The sequence below is a fragment of the Branchiostoma floridae genome, chromosome 9, assembly GCF_000003815.2.
Source record: "Branchiostoma floridae strain S238N-H82 chromosome 9, Bfl_VNyyK, whole genome shotgun sequence".
NCBI lineage: Eukaryota > Metazoa > Chordata > Leptocardii > Amphioxiformes > Branchiostomatidae > Branchiostoma > Branchiostoma floridae.
In genome coordinates, this window is record NC_049987.1 from 10,661,819 (window position 1) to 10,674,365 (window position 12,547).

Here is a 12,547-nt window from a genome sequence, read left to right on the forward strand (position 1 = left end):
GATAACCAATCGACCTTTGCTTTTGGGAACCAGGGCTTGTGTGCACAGGTTATAAGGTGATATAACAGTCCATGTTTTAAATTCAAACAAGATAACTGATCTCCAAGTAGGTTGGTAGGTCAGCGAAAAAATCTAGTACTGTGTTCCTGTCCCAGCAATGGAGTTCATACGCAGGACAGCACAAGCGTTGCTTGTAACGGCATGGATAGTCGTTACTATCTCAGGAGCACAAAGCGCCTTAAAAACCCCGGTCTGGCCTTCCAGCTTCTCGGTAAGGTTTCACGAGAAGGACCTCAACATCTTCCACAGGCCGATAACGACCGAAAACGACGGCGCGTGGTACTACGACTACTCCATCCCGGCGGCGCGACACGATCACCTGCAGGGACAGAACAACACCTACTGTCAGGTCAGTACTGACAAGACCGTACTTAATGCACTCACTGAGTTGGTATGGTAGGGTCAGACAATCCTTGCATGCTACTTCATTTGTGGTGAGAAAAATGTTTCAATGTTTTATTTGTAACAGTGCATGTCATTGTGCAGGTCATATCTATAATACAGAAAAGTGGTGAACAAGAAATTCTCGTCATTGCAAATTTAGCAACCTAGAGATGTTGGATACGAATTTTAAGATCTGAAATTGACATCAAACGTAAAGAATTATGCCATGATCTTAGGCTATAATTGAGTTTTACGCAGTAGTTCAGTCTTTTTCTACCGTGTCTGTAGTTTTAAGCACTGTACAACGTATTTCCAAACGTATCCAGGGACGCGGTCTGAACCTCACGGACCCTCACGCTGACTGTAGCCTGTTGTACGTGGATAACAGAGACATGTACGTGCACTACCCTGGGGAGCGGCAGTGTTGTCGGGCCTGTGGACCTGATGAGGGCTGTACCATGATGTCTCAGACTAACCTGGCTCAAGCGACCAACTACAACAACGAGACGTTTAACGGGACGGCTTGCGTCGGCTGGTCCATACCACCAGAGAAGTATCCCATTGATCAGTGAGTGGGATTACTTTGCTGTGGCAATAGTTGATTATTACTTGTCACAGTTTAGACTAACGTCACATTTACAACAGGGGACCGGCGGGGCTGTTTGTAGAAACGAAAAATAGACATGTATACGTTGAAAATATACACGAATAATGCCCACGACTATTTTGCTTTATGTCTGTGTTGTATTTTGTTGTCTTTATTTTATTTTATGCAATGCTTTTCGTTCTCGAAAGCTGCTGGACGACCGGGCCACAGTTTAATTGGAAATGAGACGTAGGCCTGATGTAGCCTGGATGACAGACTGTTTCCAGGGTCCAGAGCTACACAGCTGCAGGCAACGTTAACCGAGTTATTGAGATCGGCCTTGGGGTCCTGAATCCAGACTATCGTTTATGTGACTTGTTGCTTCTTTAAATCCATGATATGAAACTATTCCATAACTTCCATTAAGGAAAATGTGAACAAATGTTTTGAAGCGTACTTCAATTAACAATCCACCTGTCTTGTTATGTTTTATGCAGGTGGTACATGACTGAGATTGGCACCCCTTGTTATTGGGAGACAATACCGATCGTACACCCCTTCATTGTCAGCAGCCACTCCCTAACCTTCGACCAGCACAGCTACCACGTAGGACCCATACCCCAGGATCTTTTAAAAGTGCCGAGCTACTGTCTGAACATCTGTCCCAACCCTTACGTCCCGCCCCATTGATTAGAAATAACATCTAAGAAGGTACATTATTTGTGCGCAGATTATAACACGACCACTACAAGATATCATTCTAACCAGACGTGATAATGCAGTTGATATCCTGGAATTTAGACCGTTATCTCTGAGTCGATGAAGAGCCCGTGCGTAGTAGGTAGCAATTATTAGGTCCCTGAGACTTCGCCGTTCTTAAAAATATCAGTGACATGTGTCATTAACCTTGGCTGGTCAGTCATTTCTGCACCGAGTTACCTTTATCAACATATAGCCGTGTTGTAACTTGTAATGTTAGCGCTAAGCAGAATGCATATATTGTTGTAGTAGATCATAGATGATCAATCTTTTATGCTGAACTTGTACTTGGACCAAAAAAGTGAAAAAGGAACTAAATGATTGATACCCTTCAAGTTGCCTTTTTATGATACCTCGCGCGCCATTGTGCAGATTGTTTATGAATTGCTAGTACTGCGAGTTCGAGATATCGTAGAAAAAGATCAAGATCAAAGTGCGTGGATATTGGGTTACGTATTGAGCTCTTGTTGAATGATTAAATATTTGCAGAGCGGTCAAAACAAAATGCAGTCTTTCTCATGACTATAACCATAAAGATCTTACACATAGAGACAACGCTATATAACAAAAAATATATAGTTGGAATATTTTCCTTGGAAAATTTATTTTCCTTTGAAATGAATTTCCAAAGGGTGCAGGTGTCTCTTCATTGAGCAGCTCTTGAAGGTCCATACAATGACAAAACAAACCCCTGAATTTGGAGAACGATTCAAAGCGACCTTTGCTTCTGAGAACCAGGGTTTGTATGCACAGGTAATGTCACAACAGTTCACGCCTCAAGTTCAGCTCCAAGTGGGTTGGTAGATCAGCGAGACTTTTACTGTTCCCCTGTCCCGCAATGGAGTTCATATCCAGGGCAATTATAACGGTATTACTTGTAGCGGCTTGGATAGTCACAATTAGTATCTCGGGCGCACAAAGTGCCTTAAAACCCCCGGTCTGGCCTTCCAGCTTCTCGGTAAGATTTCACGAGAAGGACTTCAGCATCTTCCACAAGCCAGTATCGACCGAAAACGACGGCGCGTGGTACTACGACTACTCCATCCCGGCGGCACGACACGATCACCTGCAGGGACAGAACAACTCGTTCTGTCAGGTCAGTATTGACAAGACTGTATGCCTGCATGGACCTAATGCACTTACTGAGTTAAAGTTAACTGACATTCGTGCAAGGTATGATCAGCCTAATCATGCATGCACATTCATTTGTGGTCAGAAAAAATATAGCTATTGTAACATGCATTACATGTCATGTGCAGGTCATATCTATAACACAGCAAACGAGAAATGCTGTAACGAGAAATTCTTGAGCTCGCCATTTAAAATGTACGTGTAGCTAGCTAAATGTTGTAAACGCATTTTAAGATCTGAAATTGACACCAAGCGTTAAGAACCCTGCTTATGTTCCTGGGGAAAATAGTGTGTAAAAATCTTAGGCGCAAAGTTTTAGGTAGTAGTCCATTGTATTGTGTTGCAGGAGTTAAACGTATATTGACATATGTATGATATATTTTACAACATCCAGGGACGCGGTCTAAACCTGACGGACCCTCACGCTGACTGCAGCCTGTTGTACGTGGATAACAGAGATATGTTCGTGCACTACCCTGGGGAGCGGCAGTGTTGTCGGGCCTGTGGACCTGCTGAGGGCTGTACCATGATGTCTCAGACTAACCTGGCTCAAGCGACCAACGAGGCCAACGACACGGTGAACGGGACGGCGTGCATCGGCTGGTTCATACCGCCAGAAAAGTACCCTGTCGATCAGTGAGTGGTACTCTTTGCTATGGTATTACGCTGTAAGGGAACAACCCGCCGAACTCGGTATTTGTCCGTATGTACTTTTTATTGAAAGGCCACGTCCGCAACGTTTTTCTGAAAACGTGGGAGGTACTGGCAAGAGCAGGGAGGGAGTGCGTCAACGCACGTCACACGCACGGTTGTAAGCATGTGGTCTGCATGCCGTGAGCGGTTGCGTGGATCGTTCGTGGCGCAAGTGGTGAGTGGTTGTACGTGCTTACAACGTACGATCTCTGTGCGATTGCCACTTTGCCTTATGCAGGCCGTACTTACACGTGCTGCGTAGGTATGATTTCCTTACTCACTCTATTCGCTGTGCGGGGCACTGGTACTGGTTCGTACGGAGGGGTATAGAGACAACAGAGGTATAGAGATATCAGGTATAGAAATCGGGCTAGGGATCTTGAATCCAGGCTACCGTCTTGTTAACGTTGGGTCGTGAAATCCATGACATGAAGCTATTCCGTAACCTCTAATAAGTAAAAGAAGTCATCAAATGTTTTAAACCGCAAAATTTTAACAATCCACCTGTATTGTTGTATTTCAGCTGGTACATGACTGAAAGCGGCGTCCCGTGCTCTTGGCAGACAATACCGATCGTACATCCCATCATAGTCAGCATCCACTCCCTGACGTTCAACCAGCACAGCTACCACGTGGGCCCCATACCCCGGGGCCTGTTAAAAGTGCCGAGCTACTGTCTGAACATCTGCCCTCACCCTTATGTACCACCTTATTGATTAACTTAAGGCCCCCTCTCACTTGACGTGCGGCACGCTTGCGGCATTGCTGCGTTCGTTCACTGCGGCACTGTTGTGTTAATTTCGCCGATTTTGTCTTGCACTCACACTGACGTGCGGCACTGTTGCGTTTCTAAACTAAATGAACATGTTATTGACAATTGCAGCGTTGTCAATTTATGACAAATCACCGTAAAATGATGAGAATGCCCCAAAATGAGATTTATAATGAAAAGATTTCCCTTATGATAATGAATTATATGGTACATATGCTATAAATAACCTTGAAAGACTTTTACAGTAAAGGAAATGACCCAAATGAACGGACACGAACTATATACCAGATTTCACTCGATGTGTACCTTTTGCACCATGTAACGTTATGTGTAATTATGTATGTTTATATGTTTATTCACCAATTTTGCAAATTTTTAAAATGAAAATGTTTGATATTTCATACTTTTTTTGTATGACGCGGAGTATTTTCATTGTCGGCGGATGGCTTGCCAGCCTATTGATGTCTAAGTCTATCGTATTTGTAAAAAGTGAGAAAAATATGGCCCATGAGTCTGAATGACTGCAATTTTGTATTTTATCGGTGGCAGGCTACCAGCAATGATTAGCTTGTAACGTTATAACGCAAACGCAAACTCGTTATCATCCAACATAAATAATTTCTTTTTGAACGTTGTACGATAACCTTTATCTCTACATCCGTAGTTTAATCGATAAACCAGTTACTTAATTTTTGTTTTCAAGTATAAAATACTGACCTACTTTCCATTAAATAAATCAAAAGATGTATTTTTAAGTTAACTCTGAATACGGATACAAGGTAAGTTTTCTGCAATTCGCAGTGTTTTAACTGGATCAAAAACCGCTGTAAAATTATTAGAAATGCATCTAAAATAGTTTTTCGGTGATAAAATGATGTTTACTTTTGATTCTTGGTGTAAAATAGGCAAAATATATCCTTGATACTGTTTGGGGCATGGTGGCGGCACTGTTGGGGCACCGTTGCGGCACCGTTGCGGCACTGTTGCGGCACTGTTGCGGCACTGTTGCGGCATCTTGCCACTTGCGTTATTTTTAAACTTTTTAAAAAACGTCGCTCTTGCTTGCGGCACTTCTAGGTTTGCTTGCGGCACCTCTAGGTTTGCTTGCGGCACCTCTAGGTTCCGTGGCGGTACATCTGCGTTTTCGAACGCAGCAATGCCGCAAGCGTGCCGCACGTCAAGTGAGAGGGGGCCTTAACTAAAGCAACATTGTATTGGTACATCACTTGTATGCAGATTGTAATGTAATCATTATAGGATATAATTCTGAAAAGTGATGAAATGTAGCCGTAGGCGTTATCCTAGAAGAACGTATCTCTAAGAAGATGAGTGACCGACCAAATAACTTCACACATCTCCGTTAAAATGAAGAAATGTAAATATTTGACAGATATAGATACACTTTCCCATTGGTCAGAGTGCTAATTGTTATACTGTCATTGATTGAATTGCTAATTGTAATTGACAGAAAGCGTCGGTCTTTTCCTTGGAAATTGGTGTATGCTGGGAAATTCGAATAGTTTTCTGATTGGATAGTAGGCTACATCGGCATTATTATCTTGTTATCCTAAAATCAGATACCATTAACTGGATGATTTCATGACATTATTTTGTGGCAATCACTAGCTCTGTAGTAATAGAATGGTTGTGCATTCGATGTCATCCTAATAAAGTATCTGCTATTTCACTTTTTTGCTTCAGTTTTAATTTGTTTACACTTGGATTTTCATCAAACAGTAACATACGTACCTCCAAATGTTCCTTTTTAGTAGTCACGTTCTATTAACCGTACACATATATGACTAATGAATCTCGTCAACGTTAAACTTTTTGTTTACACTTGTTACACTTTGTCCGATAATACCGGAATATCACAAGCATGTGAAGTTGTATTGTCGAGTACATATTCACCTCGGGTTAACCCGCTGTCCTCAAATGACCTTTAATATCGCCACGCTGTCCTCATATGACCTTACAGTAATTATTTCATCAGGCTCAGCAAATCAGGATTAAGAATGAGCATCTGACGTGTAAGACACACCTGGACTCATTTGCCCGTGCGCAGTGGGTTAAGAACCCTGGGACTCCGCCATTTTGGACGCCATCAGTGTCACGTATCATCAGGAGAGAAAGGGCGATCTTTTCTGCACAGAGTCTTTTTTATCCACGTAGCCGCATTGCTGTTTTTGAAAATCTACGCCGCAAGGCTGAAGAACGCTAAAGGTAATTCCTTTGTAGTGTTGTCTTTGATCTTTGCCATGTGGTAGTATAGTTGCAAAGTGCATTATCTTTTTTTATTATCTTATCTTCAGCGATTCACATGTTCACTATGAAGTACCGTCGTTGACATTTAAAATGCCTTTTGGCATGTCGGCGGGTCCTTTACCTACACAATACTAAAAATACGTGGGATTATTCGGCTTCCACTGCCTCAAAAAAAGAAGTCAAACCCATTGAGGTAGCTTTTAAACTACCGAGTCGACACATACTATATTGTTCTACACTATTTGTTTGTCGCCTTTCATGTTATCCCACTCGGGCAAGAATCAGCGATAAACTATCTTTAATCTTTAAGTATAAGCAAATAGAAATTGCAGCATGCAGCATTCTGAAAACACATGCTTGAGAGTTGAGTACTAAGTATACAGGCATACGTTTAGGGACCAAATCGCCCCCTCCCCCCATGATGAAATGAGAACGCAAAGTATATCGGCGAAAGAACATTGTTTGCGGTTTTGTTACATTCCCTTTCTTGCACTGGTTTGCAGTTGGACAAGAAGCGCCACCTTACGGACTCCATCATGAGTCGTTCTTCCAGATTCTTCCACTCCGCCATAGATTTTCTACATGGCCTGCACAACAGGGTTAAGGTAAGCACGAAATGCGAGCTGTACAACCTACAACATAATTCTATAGTATATAATATAGATACGAGTTGATTACCATTTTATTTCATCTGGCTTCGTACATAAAGAGGCTTTTCATAGGGCGTATTAGTCATTATATCTTAATCTCACGGCGACCATATTTTGGTGGGTAATTGGATTAAACTCAGCATGCTTGTGTGTTAAACGTACACTCAAATCCAACATGGCACGACGTTGGATGAAAAGTCTTTCTGTCAAGACCCGCAACGATTTCTGAAGTGAGAAAAGAAAATTGCTGTCAAACTCATAGCTCTGGCCCTTTCGGAATTTTTTTCGTGTGTTTTCTTACGTTTTCCAGCTGATGATTTGTAGAAAAGACACGATTGTTTCATTAGATAATAAAGGATTATAAAGGTAGTACTTCTGCTGAATGGAGTAAATGGCCCAGGACCGCCGGAGATGGAAGCAGCTAGTTCGTGGCCTATGCCCAAGGATGGGCAGTAGGCCCAAACAACTTCTGCTGAATAGTACTTCTTCTTTGCACACTCTCTCTTGTACTTTTGCAGCATGTAGTAAAGCCAATCGCAAAGGCCTCCAAGCGCAAACCGAAAGCCGTCCGACGCCTATCCTCCGAGTCTAGAAACACGGCAGCGACGGACGTGCCCGAGGAGACCGACAACACCACCCCGATCACGAGGCTGGTGTGTCAGAACTGCGAGGCTGCGAAGATAGCCCAGTCCGTGGCTTCCGGCAGGAAACTGGACGTCACCTGTAAGACTGCCCTGGGAACGTGCGTCGTCGGCGGGCTAGTCACCCCACCCAAACTGGAACGAGAGCAGTCTAATAGAAAGTCAGTGTATACGTATAGCGTACTAGTATATAGGCAGTGCAAGTGGAGTTGATTTCCCTAAAGTTTTTATCTTGCTTCATTAAAGCTATGCAATGTTTTCCCATGCAACTGTTTGCTCGAGCACTTATAAATATGACCGGCCATGTCTCGGACCAAAAATACTTTTAGATATCAACTTACTCTAGAACTCTTGGGGGGAAAGTGGCGTTGGTGTGGCGCAACTGTTAGAGCCCTCGGCTAGAAATCGAAAGGTCCCGAGTTCAATACCCACCATACTATGTTGTGCTCTTGCCTTGGGAAAGGAACATAACACGGTTTTCCATTAAGGTACGCCCACCGAGCAGCTAATCTGTCTAAATGTAGGCCAAAAAAATCACTTGGTGCGCCAAGAACCGTTAGTAGGGAAAAAGGACCACTGATATATCATATTGTTTTATCTGCTTAGGTGGATTCCAAAGGTTACCAAACACAAGAGGAAGATGAAGAAAGAGGTCGCTGCCAAACCGACGTCACAAGCACCCGACATGACACAAGGAACGGCCGCTGTTGCCATCAATGTCCAGCCCCCCTCTCCCCAGAAGGTGACGTCAGGAGGAGGAGGAGGTTGTTGTGGAGGAGGTTGTGGTTGTGGCTCGTCCCAGAACACGGCACCTCCGATCTCCATCGCTACACCTACCCGCCGGCCTGACGCCTCCGCAGCGACTGCACTGGCGACACCAGGCGGCAAGGGGGCGCTGCTGGCCGTAGCCACAAGAACACCTAGGAAACCTACACTGAAAGTTCTGTCTACACCGAAGAACACTCAGACGGGAAGGCTCGCCACCCCTTCTTTACGGAGACGGAGTGCCACGCCACGTCGGAGTCCAAAGCTTCGACGAGTAGCCCAGGCGGGGAGAGCGGGACGGACGGCTACCATGGTGGGGTTGGGAAGTCTGATGGGCGCGCGGGCGTTTGCAGGAGGGTCTGTAGCCTTTCTGGGTATCAACCTGTCCACCACAGGTACACAAGGCTCTACTGTACAGTCGGCGAACTCTCCCAGACTTCTCATAGTTGCTGACAAGACCGACGGTCCAGGTACGCCTGGAAGATCTCCATGGCACACACGTCCAAGGACACCGTACCACGGCCACATCAGAAGTGTTACCAAGGCGCAGCTTCCTTCAACTTTCTCAAGTCCGCATGTAGAGAACCTGAGTGACCGTACACCCTCGCATCATCAGCTTCTCTCATCCGGTCTCAAAACACCCAAGATGCGATCACCTCTTGCTAAAACTATCAGCCCTATCTCCTTCGACTCTACCCACACACCTATCAAGAACACCCGAATGAACGTCTTCGAGGGGCGATTCACTAAGAGCCCGCAGATGTCATACCGCTCCACACCCCTGGGGACGAGAAGGAAGCCAGACCCGGTGATGTCTTTGTCGTCCGCGATCAAAGCTGCCGGGATCACCGCCAAGTCAGCAGATGTATCTGATCTTGAGGCAAGTTTACATCGTGTATAACCTTCGTAGAAGCGGAGGTCTTCTTATCAGTTTGTTTGTTTGTCCTAGTGTGTGTCCGCATTGTTGCAACTTACCAGTAAGGCAAATATGGTGCAAAAAGATACTTGGTGAATTAGGTGTCTGATTTAAGTTGTTATGTAGACAAGGAAGTGATGACTATACTCTCATAAAGTGGCGTTTGTTTCATACGCCGTCGTATTGTAGCTAATTTGATTCGATCCTCTGAATTTGTTTTTAACCTTTGGGAGCGGACTAAAGTAGCCTGGAGTCCAGCCTTGTTAGCTTTGCTCCGCTCCCGAAGGTCGCTACTCTCCTACGCTCAAGCGATTAGCGACCTTCGGGAGCGGAACAAAGCTAACAAGGCTGGACTCCAGGCTATACTTATTAAGCGAACAACTTTCAGCAAGGTTGCACCCCAGGCTATTAAAATTTGTTTGAGGATCATTGTCTGTCATTTATTGCCCTGGACTTCAAAAGTAAATTTGCTTGATCTTTTTTGTAGGACGTCTTTGAGCCACCGATTGACTTGGCGACAATCACTGCAGAAGGCATCAACTACACCAAAGAAGTCATGTTCCGTCAATACGTGTAGTTAACTTTGTAAATTCTTTTAAGACAGTACGATGATTTAGACTTTGAGTAATACCTTAAGCTATGGTATTTGAATAGTCATACATAGGTACAGATTATACTGCATATTGAGACGTAATATTGAGACCAAAGTAACAGTAGTTAATGACGACATAGACAGAGTGCCTTTTAATTGCTGTCAGTGAAGCAATAAGATATGCAAATAAAGCTTATTTGTAAGTTCTTACCACGACAAGTTTTTATTCAAATGCTAAATATGTTAGCTACATTAGTGTGCTTATAGGTGGTTTTTATTCATCTGCTTTTATCAATCATTTTATCTTCTGAATAAATGTTGTTTCTATACAGCACAATATCTTCACCTTTCTTTCATTAATAAGTTATGCAGTATATAAGTGGTCCCCTGGTGTAAGTGCATAAGTGGTTTGTGGTGTTAAAGCTTAGGGAAAAAATTGTGTTTCCCCTTTCAGTCCTCAAAAAAGAGTCAGAGGTAGGGATTACCCAATTTTTTCTTAAAATTGCTTTTCACCAAAAATTTAGTTGTACAATACAGATCAACAAAGTAAAACTGAAATGGATACCGAAATGCATGAGGACACTTATATTTTTAATGTCAAACTTCAATTTTTTGCATAATGGTAACAAATCTGTGGTTACGTCTTTCATTAGATAGATGTCAGTTTTTTTACATGAATAGGAAGCAGGCTGAATAAATCCAAACTGGAAACTATGTCCACCCCCCCACAGATGTCTAGGGTAGGTTGGGAAACAGGAAACACGTTTTTTTCTTAGGCCTAAGGCAGTCCTGCATAGGTTGTGTTCTTGACTTAGAATCTAAAGGTTCTGAGTTCAATGCTGTGCCCTTACAACAGACACGTGACACCATATCTACTTAACTCGAGTCAGGTAAATCAAGCATTGGTTTTTACACTTAATGCCCAGCGCAAAATGTTGGAGACCAAAGGTGATCTAGCATTTCAAAGAACCAAGTACACTTATCGAAACGAGTAGCGGTCAACCTGAGGGTGAATGGATCAAATCTTGCAGTCGAGTCTATGGCAGCTTGTGATAATCAAGGAGGTTGAAAAGTTATATTCTAACCTCCATGTGATTACTGTACAAAACTGGAGTGTAAAATCTAAAGGTGGTTTACCACTTATGTGCAACAAACCTCTCCTTGGAGAATAGCCTTTGTGTGATAGGAAGAGATCATTCACAATGGGTATTTATAGATCACATTTGACAAAATTGCAACAATCTTGTTTCAACAATTTCATTCTATGTTTCACATTGCCATTGGCACATACACAAGTCTGATGCAGTCATGAATGATGTAGGAAATATAGGAATGTGTACAGAAAAAAAAAACAGAATAATACTTAATAGTGTAGACAATGCCCAAAAGCGGATACTGAAGCATCTGGCTTTGATTTTGGAAATGGGTGCAACAACACATCATCCATTTGCCACATTACTGTGTCAAACAGTATATTTTTTGCACAGTACTGTATGTACATACAAGTCTACAAAGTTACCATAATATTCAAACCTTGCATTGTCTTTCTTGATGTCACTAAGCACTGCATGTCACAGTCACATTTCCAAACCAGCATCTGGCCGAGAGGGCAGTTAGAAGAAAATAAAAAAAGTATGATATAGAAGACGAGACAAAACAACATAACCATTAAAAAGAAGGACAGTCATGAGCAATTTTTGTGTACATTTTTTTCACAAATAGCTTGACCAAGAAATGTGACCATCACATAATCCTTAAGTTTTGGCACACACAGACATAGATAACATGATCCTAGGAGAAGGCGTCATCACGTCTTCTTGGACTTTGCTTCCCTCTTTCTCCTCCTCTCCTCCCTGAGTGCCATCATCTTCTTTCTCTCCTGACTGTGTTGGGTCCGGCGGCGCTCGATGGAGCCCAGCTGGTACTCTATAGCTTCCATCATGTTTACTGCATCAGGGATCTGCACAAACCTGGGGGGAAATCATTCATAATCATACAGAGGCTCAAGATTTAAGTATGAATGTACAAGGTCAAAGATGAACGCCCATGGGACATAAACAAATCTGAACCAGGGCTATTTACAATGTTTTTGTTTTTTTTCCGTCCCACTAAATGTTTGATTTGCATTTTCAAATCTGTCATTTTAAGCGTATGAAAGAATGTTTTCATCTGTTTCATGTTAGGCTGAATATGGGAATTTTTTTCCCGTCACCACAGGTTAATTTCTGTCTTGGGACGGGTCCTGGATACAGCATAATCTGAACATTGCAATCTAACCGGCACAGACATAAGCATTGTCACATGTAATAACTAGTGCTCAACAGTAACTTAAC

General features: G+C 43.0%; 4 protein-coding genes across 5 annotated transcripts in view; 3 read left to right on the forward strand and 1 right to left on the reverse strand.

The window, feature by feature from the left end:
* Positions 1-107: 107 nt before the first annotated feature.
* LOC118423501 lies at positions 108-2,118 on the forward strand. Its single transcript, XM_035831671.1, has 3 exons — positions 108-409; positions 771-1,012; positions 1,528-2,118. Exons 1-3 carry the CDS (start codon positions 158-160, stop codon positions 1,718-1,720), a joined length of 687 nt encoding a protein of 228 aa, XP_035687564.1. The 5' UTR covers positions 108-157; the 3' UTR covers positions 1,721-2,118.
* Positions 2,119-2,562: 444 nt separating this feature from the next.
* On the forward strand, positions 2,563-4,331 carry LOC118423547. Its single transcript, XM_035831734.1, has 3 exons — positions 2,563-2,885; positions 3,315-3,556; positions 4,137-4,331. The coding sequence occupies exons 1-3, from the start codon at positions 2,628-2,630 to the stop codon at positions 4,327-4,329; spliced, it is 693 nt and encodes a 230-aa protein (XP_035687627.1). The 5' UTR covers positions 2,563-2,627; the 3' UTR covers positions 4,330-4,331.
* A 2,090-nt stretch (positions 4,332-6,421) lies between these two features.
* LOC118422974 lies at positions 6,422-10,548 on the forward strand. The gene is made up of 5 exons (XM_035830861.1): positions 6,422-6,608; positions 7,154-7,255; positions 7,819-8,102; positions 8,548-9,586; positions 10,110-10,548. The coding sequence occupies exons 2-5, from the start codon at positions 7,187-7,189 to the stop codon at positions 10,197-10,199; spliced, it is 1,482 nt and encodes a 493-aa protein (XP_035686754.1). The 5' UTR covers positions 6,422-6,608; positions 7,154-7,186; the 3' UTR covers positions 10,200-10,548.
* Positions 10,549-10,690: 142 nt separating this feature from the next.
* The window catches only part of LOC118422975 (U7 snRNA-associated Sm-like protein LSm10), a 2,860-nt gene continuing 1,003 nt past the window's right edge, over positions 10,691-12,547 (reverse strand). Inside the window, exon 3 of one of the 2 annotated variants that reach the window (XM_035830864.1) lies at positions 10,691-12,184. In XM_035830864.1, coding sequence (XP_035686757.1) covers positions 12,022-12,184 — 163 coding nt within the window. In that variant the 3' untranslated portion in view covers positions 10,691-12,021. The remainder of the gene's footprint in view (positions 12,185-12,547) is intronic. The other variant, XM_035830862.1, reaches the window with a different exon arrangement.